The sequence below is a fragment of the Macrobrachium rosenbergii genome, chromosome 1, assembly GCF_040412425.1.
Source record: "Macrobrachium rosenbergii isolate ZJJX-2024 chromosome 1, ASM4041242v1, whole genome shotgun sequence".
Taxonomy (NCBI): Eukaryota; Metazoa; Arthropoda; class Malacostraca; order Decapoda; family Palaemonidae; genus Macrobrachium; species Macrobrachium rosenbergii.
The window spans coordinates 24,278,992-24,303,991 of NC_089741.1; the positions used below are offsets into that span (position 1 = coordinate 24,278,992).

The window sequence follows — 25,000 nt, forward strand, 5'->3', positions numbered from 1 at the left end:
TTTTGCTCTCATGTTTATAAATAAATAACTGCTGTATTCTATAAAAAGCATCTCTCTCTCTCTCTTTCTCTCTCTCTCTCTCTCTCTCTCTCTCTCTCTCTCTCTATACATATGTATATATATATATATATATATATATATATATATATATATATATATATATATATATATATATATAGTATTGCTCATGTTTATAAATAAATAACTGCTCTGCTCTTTAAAAAGCATCTCTCTCTCTCTCTCTCTCTCTCTCTCTCTCTCTCTCTCTCTCTCTCTCTCTCTCTCTCTCGTGTTGATGAAAAGAGATCTGCGCTGCACTACAAGGAGTATCACTTTCTCTTTCCTTCTTTTGAGGTTGTTTCATAAGCTGATTGCCGCTCTCCCACCACCATCAGCAGTTACCTGCAATCAGCAGAGTTTTCCCAAGGTGTTATTGCTCCCTTGCCTTTGCCTTCAACATTTTCTCCTCGGGCCTTTGTTTTTGGATAGACTTGACTGCTTTTTCTCGTGTTTGCTAAAAGCATTTTCCTTTCATTTTGTGCATGAGGAAAGTCGACGTTTGCATGCGATTCTTTTTGTGTTTTGTGTTAATGTTTTACTTTTACCTGTATAATTGCATTTTCTTTTTTCCCCTCTGTATGATGGAGGGAGAGTTTGTTTCTTACTAAATATTTTAATTTGTTACCATTACTTCAGTCTTCTCTATGAAGAATTGAAAGTTGACGTTTTATTCAGTGTTCTCTGGGGTTTAATTTATTCATCATGATTGGAAAATATAAAACTAGGTGTATGGTAATTGCATGCGAAATAGATAACTGCAGGTATATCTGTTTTCACGTTTTCATCAAAACCACCACTAAAGAAGTATCTAACGATAAGCCACACATTACATGGCTCCCCAACTCTCTAGATTTGTCATTTCTGTCGATGGGGTAAAAGTTGGAAAAAAAGATTTTGGGTGATTTGAGTTAAATACTTTGATATCTTACTTTACGAAAATGCCTGTGCATTGACAGTGTTCTCGTGCAAGTTTTAAGATTTCCCTTCGTGATTTTGTAGCGATGTTAAAAGCTACACCTCTGCTTAAAATGTTGAATTACCCGTGTGGAATGCCAGACGGGGTCAGTATGTAATCCCTTGTTAAGATGGGTCCTGGTTGTGGTAGGTGGGTGTCCAAGGTATTGTATTCCTTGCACGTACAGTTTGCAACGTCATTGAAAGGTGTCATTTTCTGGAACTGCTGCTTGTAGGAGAAGGGAGGCATTCTGTCTCGGTCAAGTGGTTAAGGTGCTCGCCCCATGAGCAAATGGTCACGAGTTCATTTACGAGTGAGCTGGAACAATGTCGGTGTCTTTCATCATAATCCATGTGGTCTCTAATGATCTAAGTGGTGAATTAGGTACTTGATAGTAAGTTGACCAAGGTGGGTTGAGAATGGTTGGAGACTAGCAGTCAACACCTTCTGAATCCGCCTAAGGGAAAAAGTTTATTTTCTGGGTCCTGTTTACATTTCAGATATTTAAGATTTACTGTTTCGTTATTTGGACTTTTATATTAAATATCACAGTATTTTGCTTACTGATTTGTATGTTTTGGCTGTAAGTTATTGTACATCCCTGCATTTTCATGTGGACTTTAATTTCAGAGTATTTCATGATGGTAGGATGCCATGCAAAGGTTCATATGCCATTGAGATTACAAGAAGTATATTTCACTTGAGAGAATGAACCTAATGCCTAACATTTTCAAATCATTTGACAGTACGTGTTTGAGGTTCAACAGAGAGAGAGAGAGAGAGAGAGAGAGAGAGAGAGAGAGAGAGAGAGAGAGAGAGAGAGAGAGAGAGAGAGAGAGTCTGAAACTGTTCTCCTCTATTTTCCGTTGAAAATGTTTTTTTTACACAAGCATTCGTCGATGCTGTCTTTTGAAAAGTTTCTTGTGGACCAGTTGAGTTTTTTAAAAATCTTGAATCGCTTCAGTGCATGGGTGAAAGAGTCTGTTATGACTGTTCATTCAATACGCCTTTTTTTTTTTTTTAGTAAATTTTCATTCTGGTGGTTCTGTAAGGCTTTGAGATTGAGTTTTCGTATGGGAGGCTGTCATTTTTTGAAATAATAATTATTATTATTATTACTGGTAGTAGTACTTTTACTAGTTTTCAAGTATAAATTATCAGTTACGAAAATCAGGTCATTGTGCAAAGTTTAATATGAGTAGTTATGAGTAGTTAGTAAATTGTTTTGACAACTTAGAATAGAGTATTTGAAACTGTTACTCTTTGCAGTAAATTGTTTTGACAACTTAGAGTATTTGAAACTGTTACTCTTTGCGCTATAAATCTTTTGGCCGAGTATATTTGTTGAACGTGGAATTTGAGGTTTATAGTAAACGATGTACGTTGACAGCACAACATCTGTTCTCGCTCCCGTCTCAAGGTGTGTTCCTCAGGCTTTCGGTTTTTTCGCATCGTTTTCTCTTTATCTGTGACCGTCTGTAGTCTTCCTCTTCTCGCATTCATGCGTCTGCGATTCGGACCTCCAAAACTCCTTTCTGTCATTTCCTTCTGGCTTTGGCGTTCTTCTACTGCTTTTCCTCATGTATCAGCTCTGTTCTTGTGAGTTCAGGGATTTGGTGATACTCTAGCATAGCAAGATTTAGTGCCTCCAATAGGCGGTTACTGCCTACTTCTCTTTTTCCTGTTGCATCCGGTTTTTAAATTTTTATCGGTGTGGCGTCATCCTCGTCTCTTGCCACATCCATCGGGGTGCTTCTAATTGTCTCCTCTTTTCTGAAGTGCTGGATCAAAAGGCAACTCGCGTGATCATTCCGTGATCATCAGTCTGACCCAGGGTTGGAGTAGTTACACCTGAAGAAATAAATTACAGTTACAATTACTTTTAAAAAATGTAAATTACAGTTACAATTATAATTACATTTGGAAATAGCAATTACATTACAGTTACAGTTACTTAAGAACAAATTCAGTTACAGTTACAATTACAAGGGATTTGGTTGCGAGAGTAAACGCTAATCCTTGGCACAGGAAACAGTGTAATGAGGCGAGCAAATCGAGCTAATAGGGTTTCATAATTTATTTCCAGAAGTGTAAGTGATAGGAGGGCAGAGTTCATATTAAAACAGTATTTATTAACACTACTGGCGGAGCACCAGCAAATTTAAGTCTTAGCTTATATAAGCAAACTAAAGCAACCCATCACTCCTAATGGAGCCCGACCCTTACCACTTCAGTTTTATAATTACAATTAAATTACAAATTACATCACCCTGTAATTAATTAAATTACAGTTACTTACTTTAAATTCATTTTCAGCTACAATTACACGAAATTCTGTAATTAATTATATTTCAATTAGATTACATTTACAATTACCCCAACCCTGGTCTGTCCCCACCCTTAGGCTACCTCTTCTCATGGTCTTCTTTCTTCCTCCACGAGATGTGTTCATGTCCTTATCTGTTGGTACTGTTTCAGCTGCTGCTTCGCTGTGTTCAAGGAAAGAGACCCTCTCCCTTGCAGGCGGCTCGTAGCACCTGTCATTCCACTTCTCACTATTATTGTTTTGGAAATCGGTAAACCTCGATTCGCACGGCTTTGTGGCATTTTTCCGAAATTGCCAACCTTTAGAATGGTCTTCGCATATCTGTTTTCCATGATGCTCATAAATTTCCTTTTTTTTTATTTTCTCAAGAGTCAGTTATATCGCTTCCTTTTTGGTTAAGCCTAAGCCTGGGATAGCTAAAGTAATTTGGTTACTTGTCCTTTTGATTTTTGCTTTGAAAAGAAAATTGCAAATTTAGACAAGATCTTAATACAAGAAAAAGAATGCATATTTCGTTCTCTCATTTTTATAATGATATTTAATAGTATCTTTTGAGTTTTATTGTGCATCAGAACTCTCAGAGCTCCAGTGTCTTCACCCATCAAAGTTTCTGCATGGTAATATGTAAGGAAAAAATATTAATAATATGCTTGCAAGTGCTTTAGTGTGGCTCAGGTAACGAGTGTGGTTCGTGGGCTTCTTGTGTGTGTTGCCACTGGCAAAGAAGTTTGACGGAGGTATGTGTTTACCTACATCTGTTTTTCATTACTCTGTTCACAAGATACCTCTGAACATTATGAATGGATTGTAATTAAATAATTCGGAGGTGTAAGCCCTGGCCCTAGGAATGCTTGGTTTGATTTTGAAATTAATTTGGATCTGGGTAATAATAATATATGTATATACACACAAACATACATTACATACATAAATAAAAATTTCAGTGCAATACTACCATAATGCTTTGAGGCAGTTCGTGAAAAAAACAAGCAACTGTTTTTTTTTTTTTTGTTCACGAGCTGCCGCAAAGCATTATGGTAGTATTGCACTGAAATTTTTGGAATGGGGGAGGGCCTAGGAATTACTGATTTAATTTAGAAATTCATTTGGATGCGGATGAAATAATGTGAGTTTTTTTCTTCATTGTTTTTTTTCTTGCTGCCACACTGAAGGTAAACGATGTACTGTAGTGTTGGACATTGTGTTTTTTTATTTATCTGAATATAATGTATGTTTGCGTGTATGTACTGTACATACATTATATTCCCTCTAGTCTCATATCTATCCGACCCGTTCCCTGTAATTACTTACAAAAAAAACTTAGGTAATGGCTAGTGAAGGTAGGTAATAGGTAGGCATCGACTGATACCATCGCCCCAGTCAGTCGCCTTTTGAGGTTTTCCTGTGTTTTTGAGGGTTAGTAGAACGGGTCTGTAACGTTTATGGGTTTCAATTTCTCGATGTTCAGCAGCAACAGCTGCTGACTCGGCTTTCTCCAGCGGCAGTGCTTGAAAAAGTCATCACCTCGCAAGTAGGGGTTTGGGTGTTTTATTTTTGTTTGTGGTTTTGATGCCGATTCGGTGATGTGTAGGGATTTTTGCGTGTAATGCACACGTACGGTAAGCTACATGCTTTCGTGTACGTTTTATTTCGATTTGGTTTTAGTTTTCTCAAAAGAAAACTATTGCGCGGGCTTTGTCTGTCCGTCCATACTTTTTCTGCCCGCCCTCAGATCTTGAAAACTACTGAGGCTAGAGGGCTGCAAACTGGTATTTTGTTCATCCACCCTGCAGTCATCAAATATACCAAATTGCAGCCGTCTAGTCTCAGTAGGTTTTTATTTTATTTAAGGTTAAATTTAGCCGTAATCGTGCGTCTGGCAACGCAACAACACAGGCCATCAAGACCGGCTGAGAGTTTCATGGGCCGCGGCTCAAGAGCATTATACCGAGACCACCGAAAGATAGAGCTATTTTCGGTGGCCTTGATTATACGCTGTACAGAAAACTCGATTGCGCTGAAGAAACTTCGGCGCATTTTTCACCTGTTATTTGTCTGTGTAGTCACTTACTAATTGAGGAAAATAAAAACGGGGTTTGTACGATTATTTCGTAAAAAAAAAAATTCATGCATTATAGGCGAATTGATTAATTACAAATACAGAAACCTGGACTTATTACTTAATACTGCTCGAACAGTTTCCGTTTCAAGTTATATTGGGTTTGCAAAAGATTCCGTTTAATTATTTACTGATTATCCTGCTTAGAGAGTTTCAGTCAGAGGAATTACAAATATGTATGTAAGTGGCAGGACCAAAAGCAAAACGTACGTCCCACCCCCAACCCCCATCCCAAAATAAGTAAATATAATTAAAAATAAAAAAAGTACGGAGGGCACAGATAAAGTTTAGCCCCATTTGAGCTGAGAATTCAGTCGGGAAGCAGGAGAGATCAATTTCCAAACTTAATGTGCAAACGTAAAACCACACTTTTTTTTTTTTTTTTTTTTTTAAGAAACCTCTTGCAGCTTGAGATAGAAACGTAAAACCGGTAGTGTTGATGAAATTGTCCCATTCGTGGGAATCAGAAATTGAGAGATGGTTTCTAATTTTTTTCCTTCATTTCGTTTTATTATTAAATTCTTCGAAACATTTCAGATATATACAATGTTGTTAGGTTGTCAATAAGAGCAACAATGTTTCGTATATTCAGTAATACTAAATCTCACTTTGCTGACACAGGCAAAGAACAAAGAAGGATTAATCGGGGGTCATTAATCTTCGCCTGACAGGTGCCTTAGACCAAACATTCACAAGTCAATCAATCATCTCAGACTTTCTATGTTTGGGTGGATTGATCTCTTCTTGTAGGTTACATTCTTATTGATCGACAACAATTGTATACGCAAGTCATCACATCCATTCGTCAAGAAGAGTCCATCTTTCATTTATTCTTTTGGGGGTCCCCGTTTACAGACATATTTGATAAAATTATAGTTCATAAGTTTTATCATATGAATAAAACCGAGGTGATTGTTTCAGCCAGAGCTACAACTGGTCTTTCGTCGCTTCTCGAGTATGTTTGAAGTAAATTATTATTATTATTATTATTATTATTATTATTATTATTATTATTATTATTATTATTATTATTATTATTATTATGAACAGAAGTTACCTTTCATAGAATATATATCCATATAGAAAAAAAGAAAATTATAGAAAACCTAAATACATAAAAAGAACAGGACAGGATAAAAGTGAATAATTAAAACGAATAAAGAATACAGTATTATATGCCAAAACTAAAAAGAAAAGTAAATTTGGCCTAAAAATGAATATTGAAGTTATGTGGCGTGTGTGCTTCTGTTCGTGATTTCTCGAAACTTTTCACCCATTTTTTGTATATTTTTTTCACTGTATGGCAACCTTACATTCGGGTTTTGAGACATCACTTAATAGATGGAGGACGTCGTGATTGAAATTACTGAAAAATATCCATACTTTTACAGTGTCTTGGTCACATGATGATCATGTGACTTCATATTATTTTCTGACTGTTTTCAGTGACAAGAAAATTCCTGGTCAACGTTCGTCATCAGTGCTCCACATCAGGAAGCATTAAACCTCAGCAGACTTTTCGAGTTACGTGTTCTATCTGAGATTTATGTCTTGTCAATCATAGGTGACCTAGAGACCTAAATATGTATTGATTGGAATTTCTCCAACAATGAAGATTTTAAGTGGAACGAAATTCCCTTTATTTCACCCCCATTGAAATTTGGGTCGAGTGGAATAGTCCCATATTTAGTACTAATGGCATTTCAAGTACGAAATAATGATTTTCCTTGTACTCTAAAAGCAAGCTTATTTTAAAAACTATTTTGTTTATTTCATGCTGTCGACTTTAATTTTTCAGAAACTCTTGTTAAATGTAAAGAATTTTATCATTTTGTCTTCCTAATCACTAAGCCGAAGACAGTTGCTGACGGGGAATGTTGATAAAACCCCAATCGGAAATCGGTTGTTGTAACCATTTTGATATTTTATAACTTTTCTCAGCGATATTTTACGCTGCTGCCAAAAGTTCAGTTCAGCTTTCTTTTTTCAAAAAGATAGTCATCATCAACCCCCAGATGCCAGAGGAGGAGAACTTTCTAAGACTTTGTTCTATTTACCCAGAGTTCTATTTACCCAGACTTCAAGGAAGTGTTAAAGACGAATTTCTTTTTTTTATTATTATTAGATATAAATTCTTAGAAGGGTTATAAATAAGCCTTATAAGATTTTTCACCTGGTAATTTAAAAAAAAAAAGATAAGAAATTCGTCTATGACACGTCCTTGAAGTCTGGGTAAATAGAACAAGGTCTTAGAGAAAGCTGTCAAATTTGTAGTGTTGATCGTAGGGTTAACGCCCCATGTCTAATACAGCAACGAGTGTTACTGAAATTTGCAACAAACCGTAGCAGTCTGATGCAAGGGGCAATAAGTCTTGTTTAAGCCTAAGAGCCGTCAGTATGTTGAAGTAAACTTTGCCGCTGAACTTCCGAAACTATATGTTAGAGTAGGACAATTATGCCAGCGTTGCATCTGAAAAATGACCGCTTGAAACTTCACGAAGAACACATAGGTTTAGGAAAAAATCCTTGTTTTCCTTTGGCATTTTCAATAAATCGGTTCTTCTTTTGTGATTAGAACCAACTAATACAGTCTTTGCATGACTTTTAAAATGCATGGAAAAAGGCGCTTATGCAGACAGAATATTTTTTTTAAATATTCGTATAATTTAGCTTTTTTTCGGCTGGAAAATGGATATAGGTTTTTCATTGTTTCCACTTTTGATATCTTTGGTTGCATGTTTTTTCGTCTTTGTTTTTAAAGATTTGTATTCAGCTGCATCTTTCGTACATGTACGCTTTTATTGGTAAAGCTTGCCTGATTTCATTGGAATAGGCTATATGGTGTACATCTTGCATATTTATCTTGGAAATATCTGGTGTAAGTCTTGTATACTTCTCACTGAAATTTCTAATGTAAATCTTATGTACCTCCCAGGGTGATTTTTATGTTTAAATCTTGAGTACTTCTTAGTTAAATTTTTATATGTAAATCTTGAGTACTTCTTAGTTAAATTTTTAGAATAAATCTCATTGGCATTTCTTTTGTATATATTAGATACTTTTTATTGGAAACTCTAATGTAAATCTTGCGTACTTCTCACTGGATTTTATAGTACGAATCTTGCGCAGACTCCATCCGTAATTCTAGTGTAAATCTTAACGTGCTTCCGCGAATTTCTGTGTAAAAACTATACCTACCGAGATCCTGAAAGAAATTACATTTATGAGTTACTGGATTACTTTCACCGTTTAGTCACCTGAGGTGAGAGCTCGAAATCAGATTTTCTGATCGAAGTTTATCTGGTTTCTTTGTATGGATGAAAGGATTCACATTTTTGTGTTTTTTTCTGGAACCACTGTATCATTTTCAACTTACTGCAAAGTATATGCTTGGGTAAACGTGTTAAGTTTCGTCGAAATGGGGACGGGCCCATATCTCCTTCGTAATGAAAATATAAAGGTGTCATTTTGAAAATGATCTCTATGGTTGCCGGGCTAGGAATAACAACTATTACTTGAAAGCTGACAAGCCAAATTAATAAGCAGTTATTCTAGTACAATTTAGATTCAAGTTTGTTCAAACTATGGTCCCATGTGCCAGGGAAGGAGAGGTGGAGGGGTTACAATGGAGGTCTGACGTTTTACGTAGAGATATAATTAATTACCTACAAGAGGAGGAAGGTGGTTTGCGTGAGCAGTATGACCCACGGGCCTCTTCCTGCTATCAGTAAGGTGACTAGCATGTATCTCCTTGGGTGTGAATGTCTAAAATATGACGATCCGCGAAAGCGTATCGCTGTCAAATGACCACTTTTATGTACATTTCAAATAGTGCATTTCGTGAATTTGAGTCGTGCAGTGAATCACGACTATGTTCAGTAGCACGACTTATGCCTAGATGTTTAACAAAGTATCTGGAGGTTATATTTTTCCTAGTTTGTTTTCAGCATGAAGTATTCCTGTGCTTTTGTTATATGACATTAGTTACAAGACCCAAAAAGATTTTTGGTAATTATGAAGTTCGTAGGTAGTGTGGACATTTGAGATTTTCTGCCGTGATAAATCTGCCATCCGAGTGTAATTAGTTTGTCCCTGTACTGCCAGACAATTGAATCATTTAGTAGCTTATGTTTTCCCTAACTTGCAATCTTATACCCTTTAAGTGGTCCATCGTGTCTTTCAAGTTCAGGGCCTCACTTTTTCACTTTTTTCCATCGGACCTGGACTATATTGCTTGCCCCACTGACCTTTGCCTTAACAGACGTAAAATCCGCCCCGCCTCACCCAATCAGAAATAGTTGCGTCATCAAAACGCTACTGAAACCAACGGGCGAAGCGCGAGAGAAGACACCACTTGGCCGTGAACGCGTCGCGAAGCCCAGGTGAACACACCCATTGAAGTGTGTAAATGCGTGGGTGAAAGTCGCCGCTTTAGTTCTCTTCAGTGTATATCTGAAAGGGGAGAATTGACAGTTTCCAAAAGAAGATGCGATGTAAAAGAGGGGCAATTAAGTGCATACCTCCCACGCTATGCAGCCACGCAAGAGCATCAGGGACGTTCTAGGGCCAAAGAACATTGGTAAGAGAAGAGTTTTAAATTTGAGTAGGTGACGGTGGTTAAGTGAAAGGCTCTAGTAAAAAATGCGTCTTTAAGTACCTTTTCTGCCGATGTTAATCTGTTTTGTTATAATTCTATTTCCTGTCTTATTGTTACAATTATTATCTCTATCCTACCGTATTGCTATTGTTATTTCTATTTTCGTATCGTATTGTTATATTATTATTTCTGTTTGCTATCGTATTAATTGTTAAGTTATTTCTCTTTCCTATCGTATTAACTGCCCCGTAGAGGGGTAATGCCATCAGTGCACCTCCTGCGGCCCCTTTCGTTCCTTTTACTGTACCTCCTTTCATATTCTCTTTCTTCCATCTTACTTTCCACCCTCACCTAACAATTGATTCATAGTGCAACTGCGAGGTTTTCCTCCTGTTATGCCTTTCAGACCTGAATGACCTCACAGGTCCCAGTGCTTGGCCTTTGGCCTAAACTCTATATTCAATTCTATCGTATTAACTGATTCATTCAGTGATATTTAATCATGAGTTCGTGGTAAAAGATTACTTCTAAAATTACTATCACTGCTTTTTTTAATGCTAGGGTAGGTCATCGATGCCCTATGTCTGCAAACGACTTCTTTAAGAAAGCGAAGAAAAGAAAACGCCCAGTTCTCGTCGCCTGACAATAAGCGCCTTTCCCTCCCTCGTTACAACGTGTCACCACCATCATTCATAACCTCGTACGGACGACGAATAATCCAGTCACTCACGTCTCATCTGGGAGGGAGTTGGGTTGTTGGGGGGGGGGGAGTGTGGGTGTCTCCGGAAATTCACAGGGTCTGGAATTACGCGGCACCTGTTCACGTCTGTAAGAGACGTTCACCGCCACCCAAACGTCTGAAATCGTCAAGCGGGCGTGACACTTATGGTAGGGTGCTATAAGTGCGTTTGTTGCTAGTTCGTTTTTTTTTACTTTTTTTTTTATTTTTTTTTTATTTTGCTGTGTTGGTCCCTCCTGTGGAGCGCTGTAAAGCTGTGTACTGTTTTTGCTGTTTATTGGAATTGATGATTCGCCACGGTACATTTGATACAGCGCTTTGAGGATATAAGTTACGTGTTGTAATTATTAGACTTTTTGTTGTTGTTGGAAAGTGTTATAAATTCTTTTAACCTGTAATGGGAAACTCAAGTGTAACGGATACGGATTAAAGAACCATTACTTGCACCGGGTTGTCCGGCTTTGGTTCCTTGCCTCCAGTCAAAGACACGCCGTGCATTTCAGTGGGTTTTAGGAGGAACTTATGTAACTTGTGTAAAATTCTTTCATACTTGAGTGGAATCGAATTGAGGATAACATCGCTGTTTGCATTGATTTGAATCATGGATAACGTTAATCCACGTATTGGTTGTAATCGGGAATTACATCAATACATGCTTCGACTCGAACCATGAATTATAATTAAATAGTACAGAACCTTTTTAGTTTTCTGTAAAAGAAAACTGTTGTGCCGGCTTTGTCTGTCCGTCCTCAGATCTTGAAAAATACCGACGCCAGAGGGCTACAAAATGGTATGTTGATCATCCACCCTCCAATCATCAAACATACCAAATTGCAGCCCTCTAGTCTCAGTAGTTTTTATTTTATTTAAGGTTAAAGTTAGCCAGACTCATGCCTCTGGCAGCGATACAACGCCATGCCACCACCGGGCCGTGGTTAAAGTTTCGTGGGCTGCGGCTCAAAAGCATCATACCCAAACCACCGAAAGATAGATCTATTTTCGGTGGCCTTGATTATACGATGTACAGAGAACTCGATTGTGCCGAAGAAATTCGGCGCATTTTTTACTTGTTATAAATAAAAACAAACTTTTGATAGTAGATATTTATTTTAGTAAGGAATACATAGCTTATTGCACATCATTAGCCATTTAGTATCGTCACATTAGATACAATACCTTGATGCTATTTACATTTAAACTGACTACTTAACACTAGAGATATTACTTTAATGATATGGCTTTCTTCATATAGTGAAATGTCTTACTAACTTATAAGGTTGATATGCTTTGATTAATGAAAACCAGTTTTCTCAAAACATACCGTTCTTGGCACCTTTGGGATATTGTTGAAACTTTGATTATAAAGTTCCAAGGGGTTTTATAACTTTGATTATAAAGTTCCAAGGGGTTTATAACTTTGATTATAAAGTTCTAAGGGGTTTTATAAAGTTGATTATAAAGTTCCAAGGGGTTTTATAACTTTGGTTATAAAGTTCCAAGGGGTTTTATATCTTTGATTATAAAGTTCCAAGGGGTTTATAACTTTGATTATAAAGTTCTAAGGGGTTTTATAACGTTGATTATAAAGTTCTATGGGGTTTTATAACTTTGATTATAAAGTTTTAGGGGGTTTTATAACTTTGGTTATAAAGTTCCAAGAGGTTTTATAACTGATGATAAAGTTCCAAGGGGTTTATAACTTTGATTATAAAGTTCCAAGGGGTTTATAACTTTGATTATAAAGTTCTAAGGGGTTTTATAAAGTTTATTATAAAGTTTTAGGGGATTTTATAACTTTGCTTATAAAGTTCCAAGGGGCTTTATCGTAACATCCGAAAGGAAAAGTACTTTTTTTGTATGAAAGAAGTAACTTGTTAACACCTTTATAATCTTTATTAATTTATACAGTAACAACATCTATATATAACCTTTATTTATACCGTAACCTTTGGGTTGGCAAAAATAACATTGTCTCCTCTCTGTGAAGGTCTTGATATCTATAATTTACCTGGAAAAAGTTCTGAGGAAAATATCCAAAAACATATTTGCTCGAGGAGTACCCTAGGAAGACATCTCTATCTGTTTTCTCAGGTGCACGCTTCCCTTACATTAAATGGTTATTTGATGTGGTAGTTAGCTCTTATAACTAATATATATGAACGTACGTCTAAGTATATATAGATATAAAGAGAGCTTACCGGAAGAATTATGTATGCTGAACATGATACACATTTATTAGAAATGGGGCGGCATTGCTGGTGAGCAACTGATGAAATATTTTGAAACAATATTGTGTGCTTCAGTGTTGAAAGCACAACAGTACATTTAAAATTTAACATGACATATCAGAGTGAAGTTGATCTAAATTAAGTCCGTTTCAAGAGGACACCATAAATTCTATATCACAACCAAACTGAGTGCAATGTTCATAAAGCAGCATTTATTTATTTTTATGCAAAAAATACGTTTTTTTTACAAAAACGCATTTTGCAGTGCACAAAACCAGTATGTACTGCGCTAAACACTGCTCACAGTTTCAACTTAGAATATCCCCTCCCACCCAAGAATATAAATGTTATAAAAAAAAAGTTACAAAGAGAGACCTGATGTCTTCAGTTCTAGCTAAGTTTAATGAGGGCATCCGTAAGGATCTGCATATCACAGTTGATTTCTCGAACCAGCGACTGGATCTGGGGCTTCGAGTTCAGAATCTCGACTGACTGCGTGTAGGGGTTGTAGCGGACGGAGAAAGGTCTTGGTATCGTGCCGGCGAATTGTCTGTTGTTTTTGGGAAGAGGTGGAAAAAAGAACGGTATTTAGCACGCGAGACACTTTCAAGTGGTAAGAGACTAATCATTATGTTTAGAATGAACCTTGAATGTACTCGGAACAATACAAGAGTTTGAACATTGTTACTTTACTGGCAATGTGTGTTAGTGCTCAATGGACTGAGACTTTCAAGTGGTTAGAGATTTTAATAATTATTTTTAGAATGTATTTAGAATAATAATACAAGAGTTTGAATATTGTTACTTTCCTGGGAGTTTGTGCTAATGTTCAAAGGAATGAACAGATTTAAATGCAGTACTTCCACATTTCAGTAGAATGAATCCTTTTTCACTTAATCAGAAATGTTTAATTTTCAGTCCTGAATAAGTCAGATTAATTTCAGCAGATATCTAATCGTTAATTATCTCTTCTTTTTCATATCAAGTATAATTGTTCTACCATATATAAATCCTTAAGTTTGAAATGCCATTAAATCTGTCTGTCAAAGTAACGTTAATCTCTGACCACACATGTAAGAGTTCCTTTGTAAATTGATAAGAGGAAAATAGTGTAACTTACATAAGTTTTTGCTTGGCATCCTCGAAGCTCTCGGCTACGTAGTACACGGGCTGGAATTCCGTGATGGGGTATTTCTGTTCGCAAGTCTTTTTGGGATCGAAGGGGCGCACCTCAGGCTTGTCCGACAGACAGTATTCCAGCTCTCCGTAGGAGGACAAGAGCCCAGCTCCGTAAGCTTTGATTTCACCTTGCTGGCGACACAGGCCGAACTCGACCGTGAACCAGTAGCACTGGAATAGATATGAGAGACAGATGTTTAGTTGTATCTTTAGATTTGGGCACCACATGCTCAGAAAGCACTGTTTTAGATGAATAGTGAGCATTTTCATTGTGAGCTATTATGCTTTTTGTTGATTAAGATACGAACTTTAATAGAATCAGGAAGTAATTAAAAGAAATAACTTTGTCTCATTTCTCGACAAACTGTGTGCTGGCCCAAAAGGAATTTGTTTTTGACGGAAGGCAATTTGAAAACAATGAGCAGCCGGGTAAGAAGAGACCAGTGATGTTAAGTTTAAAAAATTGGAGAGATTATATCATGGTGTTTTTTGTGAAGTGAAAATTTTGATTGGGCGATGTCTCGCCGGGCATTTAGAAATTTGATAAAAGGAATTAATTAGAGGCGACAGTTACAATTTTATAATTTGAAATCGTTCATGGAGAGGGCAGTTTTTCCTGGTGTGGTTTCAATTTTATTTAAAGGTAGGCATTATTAAAAGTAACGTAAGTCTTCTAAAAACCTTAATTATTTTACTAAGCAAAAAAGTAATGGGCAAATGAATTTTAGTGCTTATCACTGAATGCTTGATTTTCGTTAGAACTGGTTAACTTTGGTTAGAACTTTCCCTTTGGCTTTGGGATAGCTGATGTTTTCAGTATTTACATGACAGTAAGTATCGTCAGTGTATATGAGAAAGCATTTAAGTGAAAGCTTGCGGTAGTAGCCAAACTGTGCGGTAAATAGAACTAGACAATCTAAGACTATTTAACTAAGAATATTTAACTAAGACTATGGAACTAAGACTATTTAAATAAGACTGTAGAACTAAGACTTTAACTAAGACTATAGAACTAAGACTATTTAACTAAGATTGTAGAACTAAGACTGTTTAACTAAGACTAGAACTAAGACTATTTAACTAAGACTATACTAAAGAACTAAGACTATTTAACTAAGACTTTAACTAAGACTATAGAGCTAAGACTTTTTAGCTAAGACTATAGAACTAAGACTACAGAACTAAGACTATAGAACTAAGACTACAGAACTAAGACCATATCAGTATGCCTCTGGTTAGGAAAGAAACCATCGCATTAAAATGATCTCTAGATGGTCTTTAGGAGAAAACTGCCGTCACAAGTCGTTATCGACAACCAACTCACCGTTGCCAGCTTAGAAATAAAATCGTCGGGTGCCCCGAGCGATGCCAACCCGATCTCCTGGGAGAACTGGGCGAAGGCGGGGTCAGCGAAGAGGGGCGCGTGGCCCAAGAGCTCGTGGCAGATGTCAGGCTCTGGCGTGTAGAGGGGCTTGCTGGGGTGGCGGATGTACTGCGTCGAGTGGAAGACCCTGAAGGCGAGGCCTGCCAGGAAGTCCCTGGACGAGAGAAGACCCGCCACCGGACGGAGGGTGAAGCCGGTGCAGTCTGCGACGGTTGACAGGAGCGGTTAGGAAAGGGGGTTCTCGTTGATGTATGACTTGAGTGGGGTTCTCATTGATGTATAACTTCAGTATAGGGTTCTCATTGATGCATAACTTGAATTGGGGTTCTCATTGATATATAACTTGAATGGGGCTCTCATTGATGTATAACTTGAATGGGGTTCTCATTGATGTATAACTTGAACGGGGTTCTCATTGGTGTATAACTTGAATGCGGTTCTCATTGATGTGTAACTTGAATGAGGTTCTCATTGATGGATAACTTGAATGGGGCTCTCATTGATGTATAACTTGAATGGGGTTCTCATTGATGTATAACTTGAACGGGGTTCTCATTGATGTGTAACTTGAATGGGGTTCTCATTGATGTATAACTTGAATGGGGTTCTCATTGATGTATAACTTGAATGGGGTTCTCATTGATGTATAACTTGAATGGGGTTCTTATTGACGTATAAGTTGAATGGGGTTCTTATTGATTTATAACTTGAATGCGGGTTTTCATTGACGTATAACTTGAATGGGGTTCTCATTGATGTATGACTTGAATAGGGTTCTCAGTGATGTATAACTTGAATGGGGTTCTCATTGATGTAGAGCTTGAATGATTGAATTGTGCCAAGTGTGGAGTTATTTTTAATGTATGATTTTGATGAATAGCTGCTTGTTGATGAGTATTAAAGAGTATCCAGTGAGATTCATGTATAAACAAGGTTATTTTATTGTTTATCAGAAATTGAAATCTGTGCAGCTTGAACATCAAAGGAGAAGTACCGGAGTGAATAAGTTATAACTAATATCGACTGAACACAATCACAGATGACGAGTATCTCTGGTTATCATGAGTTGTGGTTTAGTACATAGGTCAACGAGCTAGGCAACTTGTTGTCTCTTTTCTAGCCCAGACATGAAGAAAACGAGAAGAAAAGGGAAGGGAGATAGGTATAACTTTACAATCGGAGTAAAGGCTTTAAGAAGTTAAAAAAAAAAAAGGAACATAATTCGAAAACTTGGAGTTGATTTATTTATTAATTTATTTATTTTGTGGCCTTTCCTTACCTTTAAGGAAGTCGGAAACATCCTGAAGTTGAGGGATGTTGTCCTCTCTGTAGCCGCAGTTCTCCACCAGGAGGGGGAAGACGTTGATGTGTTCTCGGCAGGCGTGCGTCTTGTAGAGTTTGGTCAGGTTGCGGAAGACGGCTCCCCACGTGGCCTTTTCCTCTTCGGTGTACTCGACTCGAGGGATTGGTTGACCGCTAAGAAGAGAGAGAGAGAGAGAGAGAGAGAGAGAGAGAGAGAGAGAGAGAGAGATTAATTATTTGGTTGCGAATAGCAGAGTGCGGTCAGTTGTTACCGCATTGCAAGTTGGCACATCATGTTGGGAAGAATGTGAATTTTATACGGTAGAGGAGTTGATGATTCAAGTTAATTGGACTTCGCATTTCTTTTTTTATTTTAATTTAGCAGTTTCAAAGTACATTGTTTTTATGTCTTTTTTTTTTATGTAAATATTTTTTTAATCCACGAAAGGGAGATGGTTTGACAAAGCATCCCTAAATTATACATTTAAACATTCTTAAAATTGTTTGAAAAACATCACTAAAATAATTTTATATTTAAACATTCTCTCTCTCTCTCTCTCTCTCTCTCTCTCTCTCTCTCTCTCTCTCTCTCTCTCTCTCTCTCTCTCTCTCATAGTATGCCCCTCCCCCCAATACCCCTCATCCTAGCGTCTAATATACCATAGCACTTAGGTAAAGAAACTCGAAATGAACAGAAGAGTGTAATTAGGTCGTGCCACTGCCACCGCAAGGATGTGGCTTTGAAAGAAACTTGAAGACTATAAAGATGTATTGGCTAAGTAGTCTGCTGCCCCATTGTATTAGATGAAGGAAATACTTATGGACAGTTTCTACAATTTTTTCCCAAAGGAATTTTTTAACTCAATTATCAAACCGTTGAGTTATTAGTTTTTACTACCTCATCGACTTTGAAGTTTTCACCGCAGAAACTTCTTTTTCGTGATTTGACAGTTTTTGCTGTTAAAAGAAGGTATTAGTCGTTCGCGTGCGTTCCCTCAAGCTCACATTTCTTTTCCCAGAGAAGTTGTGTGGAAAAAATGAGTGGTCGTTGTGTGAGAAGCTATTATTCAAATTTCGTGTCATGCGTGCAAAGTACAGTTTTGTGGAATTCTGTTTTTCTCGTAAGTGTTAGCTATAGGGAAAACAATTGTTATATTTCAGATCTGTGAGCTATGTTACAGTTTAAGTATATGGGATATGTTACGACATGAGTATATTAGTGGCTACAGGCGAAGAAGAACAGTCCAGCTAGACTCTTTAGCACCTTGTGGTTGTGTATGAGAAAATGAAAGTCAAGAAGTATGCGGGTTAGATCGTGCGCAACAGTAGGACGTGACAGCCACACTTTCTTATTTTAAATACAGTGTTTAATGTTCTCTATCCCGAAGACTTATGCATGTGATTATCGTTATTATGATGTCCGAACTCCATTGATCTGGCTAATCTCACTGTCTGCCATCCCCAAGTCGATGAAAGTGCTTCCATGGCTGGGGGATCTCGCCCTTCTTGTTTAAATGATGTCCATTTTTTTTTTTTTTTTGCAGATGTTAGTATTTTTTTATGTAGGCCCCCCCCCCACAGTTTTCTATCGAGAACCTAGCATTTTTTTGAGTGTCTCGAAAATGAAGTGTGTGGATGAACGAGACTAGAAATTGTGGCCTTGCTTTTCAGAAATATTTTCATCCTTTGGTTATTCGCTTCGATGTTTTCATATTATTTTTTTTTAAACCTAGAAAGTGTAATGTCTTTTATGGAAATTAATGTCATTAGAATTAAAGCTGAGAACGCTGGTCAGTAGATAGATTAAAAAGTACTGTAATTGAAAAGAAACTAGTGCCTTTAAATTACGTAATTTTATGTATGATAGGACAAGTTTACCCTCACTTCATTCTGCTTTCGTGTTTAATTATAACCAGTAAAAACCATATGTACGATAAATGAATTTGCTAATCTTTGCATGTTAGTATTTATTTTCTTTGTAGTACTGTATGAATTTGAACTGCAATTATTTTCATAATAGCATTACTTAAGTTACCGTTATTACTTTTTTTTACTAAATTACTAAACTAGGTCGGCAATGGATACCATTTATGAGTCACTACGTGATTACGAATATCGTAACTAGCCTTCTTCCAAGACGGCTTATTTTTCATTACCATGTTTAAGATGATTCGTATAGCATCCTCCGCTGGAGCATTATTTGTTTTGCGAGGTATTTGACGTATATGCAATTGCAGAGGGAATGATGTTTTAGGGAACCCCGAATCAATAACATCCGAATTTATTTTGTTAGGCCTTTCAGTTACAATAACTTCGATACACCGCAAATGGTTGATAACATCCGTATTGCAGCGTCCCTTCGGCCCCTAGCTGCAACCCCTTTCAGTCCTATTACTGTACCTCCATTCATATTCTCTTTCTTCCATCTTGCTCTCTACCCTCTCAACAAGCGTTTCGTAGTGCAACTGCGAGGTCTCCTCTTGTTGCACCTTTCAAACCTACCCACTCTCAATTTCCTTTCCAGCGCTGAATGACCTCGTAGGTACCAGCGTTTGGCCTTTGGTCTAAATTCTATATTCTCTTCTGTTCAAAATGAACATGGATACTGATGGATCAAGCTATGAAGTAAATAAACAGATTTGAGCAATTCACTTACTATCTGTAGTTGTAGGCGATGTCAGCGAAGTATTTCCTGCGGGCTCTGTAGACGGGGTCTTTGAAGCCGGGGTGATCGGCATCCAGCTCGTGTCCGTAAGACAAAATCTGATTGGCGAATCGGTCCAGGTCGCTGATTTTGCGAGGGAACCATGGCACCGTGTCTGTTGGAGATTGGCGCGAATCAGATTGGTAGTTGGTGATGTGAGCGCTTATGAAATACTGTTGGAAACATGAGTGGTTTTCTTTTGGAATAAATGAACTCGTATGAAATAAGTTGTTATTTTTTGTGAAGTGCATAATAAGTAGCCCTTCGAGTGTACGCGCATGAGTCAAGTTGTTATTATCTTGTTAGTTTATTTTTTCAATATTCGCGCTGCGGGTGCTTTGTCATGTTTATACGTGTAGATAAAGATGTATTTTTATATTTTGTTGCAAGTGCAAAACACAATGGGAAGGGCAACTTTGTGCCCAAGAAGAAAGAACAAGGAAAAAGGAGAAGGAATGGCGGGGTTTAATCGTGAAAGAAGCGACAGACCTTCAGCCTCTTGAGGGAAGAAATGTTTGAGTAAGAAAAACAAAGGTCGGAAGAGAATTCCAAAGTTTGGTGGAAGGAAATGAATAGTCACTGATCTCTATAATCCTAAGATGATTACTAATTTTAGCAGGGTAAATATATAAAGGAAAAGGGATTATGGTGGTAAAGGACATACTCTTAAAATAACACAATTTTCTTATGGAAATATACCTTTGTTGTTGTGGTGGTTTCTGGAAATAACCTGGAAGTAGGAGCAGTTAGCCCTGACCTGCTCCATAGCAGCTCCCAGATTTCCAGTGGTGGAGTCGCACTCGACCATGAACTCGTACTTGGCCTCTCGTCGAGAGAGTCGAGACTCGATGTGGAGGAGATTCACGTTCTGGGACTGAAAGGGAAAAAGAAAATAAAAAAAATCAGGAGAAATAGGGCAGGTTTGATTCGATAGATATTGCGAGCACGTAATAAGGAGAAGTGATCCTAATGTTACCCTTTTTATGCGCTTTATTGTTGGTTTCAGCGCTGATATTGTAATCATATATAATATACAAACTTTAGCGTTAAAGATTCCTTTAAAGAGGTTTGACTCCTCTACCTTAATTCCCGTCTGGTATACCTCCTCATAAGTAGTCTCTTATCATAATTATCTGCTACTTCAAAGATGTATAGAGGAGCTCCCCGTTGAGGGCGGGGGGCGCCGTTACTTCCGTCACTGCACCGCGGGGATTACTTAAGGTTTCTTGCAGCGTCCCTTCGGGCCCTAGCTGCAACCCCTTTCATTCCTTTTACTGTACCTCCGTTCATATTCTCTTTCTTCTCTCTTACTTTCCACCCTCTTGTAACAATAGTTTTAGTGCAACTGCGAGGTTTTCTCCTGTTCCACCTTTAAAAACTTTCTAAATTCCCTTTCAGGACTGAATGACCTCATGGGTCCCAGCACTTGGCCTATGGCTTAAATTTTAAATTCCATTCCACATAGAGGAGTTTAACTCCATTTTATTTATTAATATAGTTTAAAGCCTCTTTATGAAGTAAACTCTTGACTACTGATAGTTACCTGGAATATTCTGAGGGCATTAGCCAGGGCGCCCACCTCCTCCTTCATGGAGAAGATGATTGTTGTGCTCTTCGCTTCTTCGTCGCCTTCCATGATGTACTGGCCACCGTCCATTAAGGTTGGCTGGAAAAAAGAAAAAAAAAAGAAATAATAAATAAATGAATAAATAAATACTTGAGTAAAATAAGCGCTACAAACAAGATTTTGTTTGGAGGGAATTAAGTTTCACTTAAGTTGTCAACATGAGGAATGTGTAGGAAAAAATATTATTAAATAGTCTGAATCATATCAGCTGTTCTGAACAATAGAGAAAAAAAGTGTACATGGCAACACCATAAGACACGTGAATAAAAAAAAAAAAACGTTAGTTACATTGTTTCCTTCTAATTTGACCATGATATAATTTATGTTTTATTAATTTAAAAGTGCATTATCATGCATATGCAGTTGACTTCGTTTACAAAAAATTACTAATCATCCAAAGTCCTTTGAAATATCCCGTCTGCAGACAACTGTCACACATTTCAGCTGTAAATAGTTCCAAGACATTCATTTTGTTCATGTCCAAAATGACATGTTTTCTTTTCCTGAAGTAAAGTAAGTTTTCTCTCCTGCCGAAGGCCCCAGTTATGCTGTCATTAGAGAGAGAAAGGGTTATTCCCCCCTACCCCGGCCCACTGTCCCCCTCCCCCTCCAGAAAAAAGGTGTCATTTTCTACTGTACGTAAGATCTTATTCTCTGAATAATTAACGGGTTTTAAGTTGACAGCTGAAGGCACCGTTAGCTGGGTAATCAATGGCCTCGCCTACATTGGCTGCTTAAGGCATAGAGAGCCTTTCTTTCTTAAATGCTGTGACTAGATTTTCTTCGCGTACGCCTGAATGGTGACTTTAGGAATTATATATATATATATATATATATATATATATATATATATATATATATATATATATATATATATATAGATATATATATATACTGTATATATAAAAGTTACAAATTGACACAAATCACAAAGAAATCCTTTTCACAATAATTATACATATAAATATATATAATATAATGTATATATAAATGTCAGTTACAAATTGAAAAATCACAAAGAAGCACTTTTCGCACTAAGTATATATATATATATATATATATATATATATATATATATATATATATATATATATATATATATATACATACATACATACATACATACATACATACATACATACATACATACATACATACATACATACATATAAACACTAGTTACAAATTGACACCACAAATCACAAAGAAGCCCCTTGCACACCAAGTTAAACCGTTTCCAAGCGTCATTCTTTCTCTTTTGTTAACAAGAAACGTCTTAAGCTTAGCTTATTTCTTGGCGCAGAAAGGGAACGTTCATCGTAATTTCATGTTTCATGTCTTTAGAGAAAGGATTCAGGAAATTGCGAGAACGGTAATATATATATTTTTTAGGGAAAAATCGTTTATTGGTTAGAAACTCTTCTTTTTACCAAGAGACCCAGAGTTCGAATTTTGGATGTGGTGGAGGGATTCAAGCTCGTGCCTTTAATAAAAGACGTAGTCACTTCACGTAAGCAGTATATTCTGTACATAATAGTTACTCGACTTTGCTAGGTCGCAGCCAGTATGGAGATGGGTGTCCAGCCAGCAACTTCACCTCTCAAGTACTTGCAAAAAACAAGATGGGTAAACTAACATAGGCGCTGGTAGCCATTGTAACCATTTTGTGCACCCGTTGAAGTAAGCAGCAAGTCATGCACCTGTTAGTCGAATTCGGTAGCATCAGCCTTTTTGGAGTAGGGCATGAGGTTAGCAACCTCATCCCTCCCACCCCAAAAAAACTTAAATAACATTAGAATGGTAACACCACCTGGAGTCACTTCCTTTAGAACAAATTATATATATATATATATATATATATATATATATATATATATATATATAAATGTAATATATATAATATATATAATATATATGTATATCACCATATACAGTATAATAGATATATATTATGAAATGTGTATATATATATATATATATATATATATATATATATATATATATATATATATATACACATATATACTGTAAATATATATTGTTTGTTTATCTTAAGCGTCATGCTTAGGCTATATCAACATTAACTATGGTGATGTGCTTTCAGTTGAAGTCTCAGAGCAATGAAAATAACTGGTGAGGGAAGTCGATAACCACAGTCGGAAATGCAGTGAGAGAGAGAGAGAGAGAGAGAGAGAGAGAGAGAGAGAGAGAGAGAGAGAGAGAGAGAATAATCTAGGAAAAGTTTCCAAGGGTAAGAAAATTTCCAGCCTTGGGATGGCCATAGATCCTTGAAAAAAAAAAATGATCATTATTCGTGATTTGGATAGTGTCTGTGCATCTAGATGTAGGCTGCCTTCATTCTAGATTTCTTTTTCTTTACAATTAGAGAAAGCCCAAATACGCCGTTGCAGTGAACTTTACTTCCATATTACTCTTTTTTTTGTTCCCATAACCTTTCTGTGTATGATTTTGCGAAATCTTTTTATCGATGTAACGTAACATAAATGTTTTCAGTAGTATTGTTTATCGTAAATACGATTCGTTTATAAACCTGATGCAATAACACCGTAAATTTCTCATTCACATGCTCACGGACAGTATATCTGAGTCTGTTCTGAACGCTGGTTTGTTTCCTCATTCTTCAAACCTCAAGCTTGTAAGCCGTCCCTATTTTCTGGTTTGCTGAGATCTTTCAAATATTTATTAAAAAAAAGTGTCAGTCCAACCCTGTCTGGTGTATCATGGTTGATTATTGATCACCGGGATTGGTTCTTTAAAATATAATGAGGTATTATCTTGTCTGAGCCAGCATCCTGTCTCCGGCACTGTAAAGAGTGTGTCTCCCAGCTGCTCTTGATTTAACTGAAACTTATGACACCTTTAGGTGTAGGGATTGACTCTCAACACTTCTTGATTTAACTGAAACTTATGACACCTTTAGGTGTAGGGATTGACTCTCAACACTTCTTGATTTAACTGAAACTTATGACACCTTTAGGTGTAGGGATTGACTCTCAACACTTCTTGATTTAACTGAAACTTATGGCACCTTAAAGTGTAGGGATTGACTCTCAGTACTTCAACACTTCTTGATTGAACTGAAACTTATGACACCTTAAAGTGTAGGGATTGACTCTCAACACTTCTTGATTTAACTGAAACTTATGACACCTTAAAGTGTAGGGATTGACTCTCAACACTTCTTGATTGAACTGAAAATTATGACACCTTAAAGTGTAGGGATTGACTCTCACCACTTCTTGATTGAACAGAAACTTATGACACCTTAAAGTGTAGAGATTGACACTCAACACTTCTTGATTGAACAGAAACTTATGACACCTTAAAGTGTAGGGATTGACTCTCAACACTTCCTGCTTCCGGTGATTCAGCCTCTTTTGCCTTCATTATTGTGGCCTTCCGTTGGTCGCACTCTCCATTCTAAAAGTATTATGAACAGTGACTAAGATGTGGTTAAAAGACTCTTTGTCATTTTCTCTCCAGTCAGCTTTCCAACCCTGTGGACGCCAGTTTAGATGAATTCGTTTTATTTTCCGATTCCAATGTCTCTTTGCGAAGAACTTCAGCCATTTCCCACAGATCAGGACCCCCTAAGACTTAGTGGGTCCTGTCACAGATGTAACATTTTAGGATAGTTAAACCTCTCAGTTTTTGTATTGGAGATACTCAGATAGCCGAATCTTCTTGTAAATGACAAGTTGTTTCATTTTGATATTTTGAAATTCTTGTGTTGATCTCCGATACTGAGAGAAGAATCAC

General features: G+C 37.0%; 2 protein-coding genes across 12 annotated transcripts in view; one reads left to right on the forward strand and one right to left on the reverse strand.

The window, feature by feature from the left end:
* The window catches only part of LOC136843116 (uncharacterized), a 145,677-nt gene that overhangs the window by 10,147 nt on the left and 110,530 nt on the right, over nucleotides 1–25,000 (forward strand). The window lies entirely within an intron of this gene.
* Hn (phenylalanine-4-hydroxylase) overlaps nucleotides 11,885–25,000 on the reverse strand; it is a 71,821-nt gene continuing 58,705 nt past the window's right edge. For all 4 annotated transcript variants that reach the window (XM_067111003.1, XM_067110955.1, XM_067110864.1 and 1 more), the window contains 7 exons: nucleotides 21,137–21,259; nucleotides 20,293–20,467; nucleotides 19,546–19,708; nucleotides 16,867–17,063; nucleotides 15,528–15,790; nucleotides 14,145–14,374; nucleotides 11,885–13,574 (listed from right to left, as the gene is read on the reverse strand). In XM_067111003.1, the coding sequence (XP_066967104.1) occupies nucleotides 13,415–13,574; nucleotides 14,145–14,374; nucleotides 15,528–15,790; nucleotides 16,867–17,063; nucleotides 19,546–19,708; nucleotides 20,293–20,467; nucleotides 21,137–21,259 (1,311 nt within the window). In that variant the 3' untranslated portion in view covers nucleotides 11,885–13,414. The remainder of the gene's footprint in view (nucleotides 13,575–14,144; nucleotides 14,375–15,527; nucleotides 15,791–16,866; nucleotides 17,064–19,545; nucleotides 19,709–20,292; nucleotides 20,468–21,136; nucleotides 21,260–25,000) is intronic.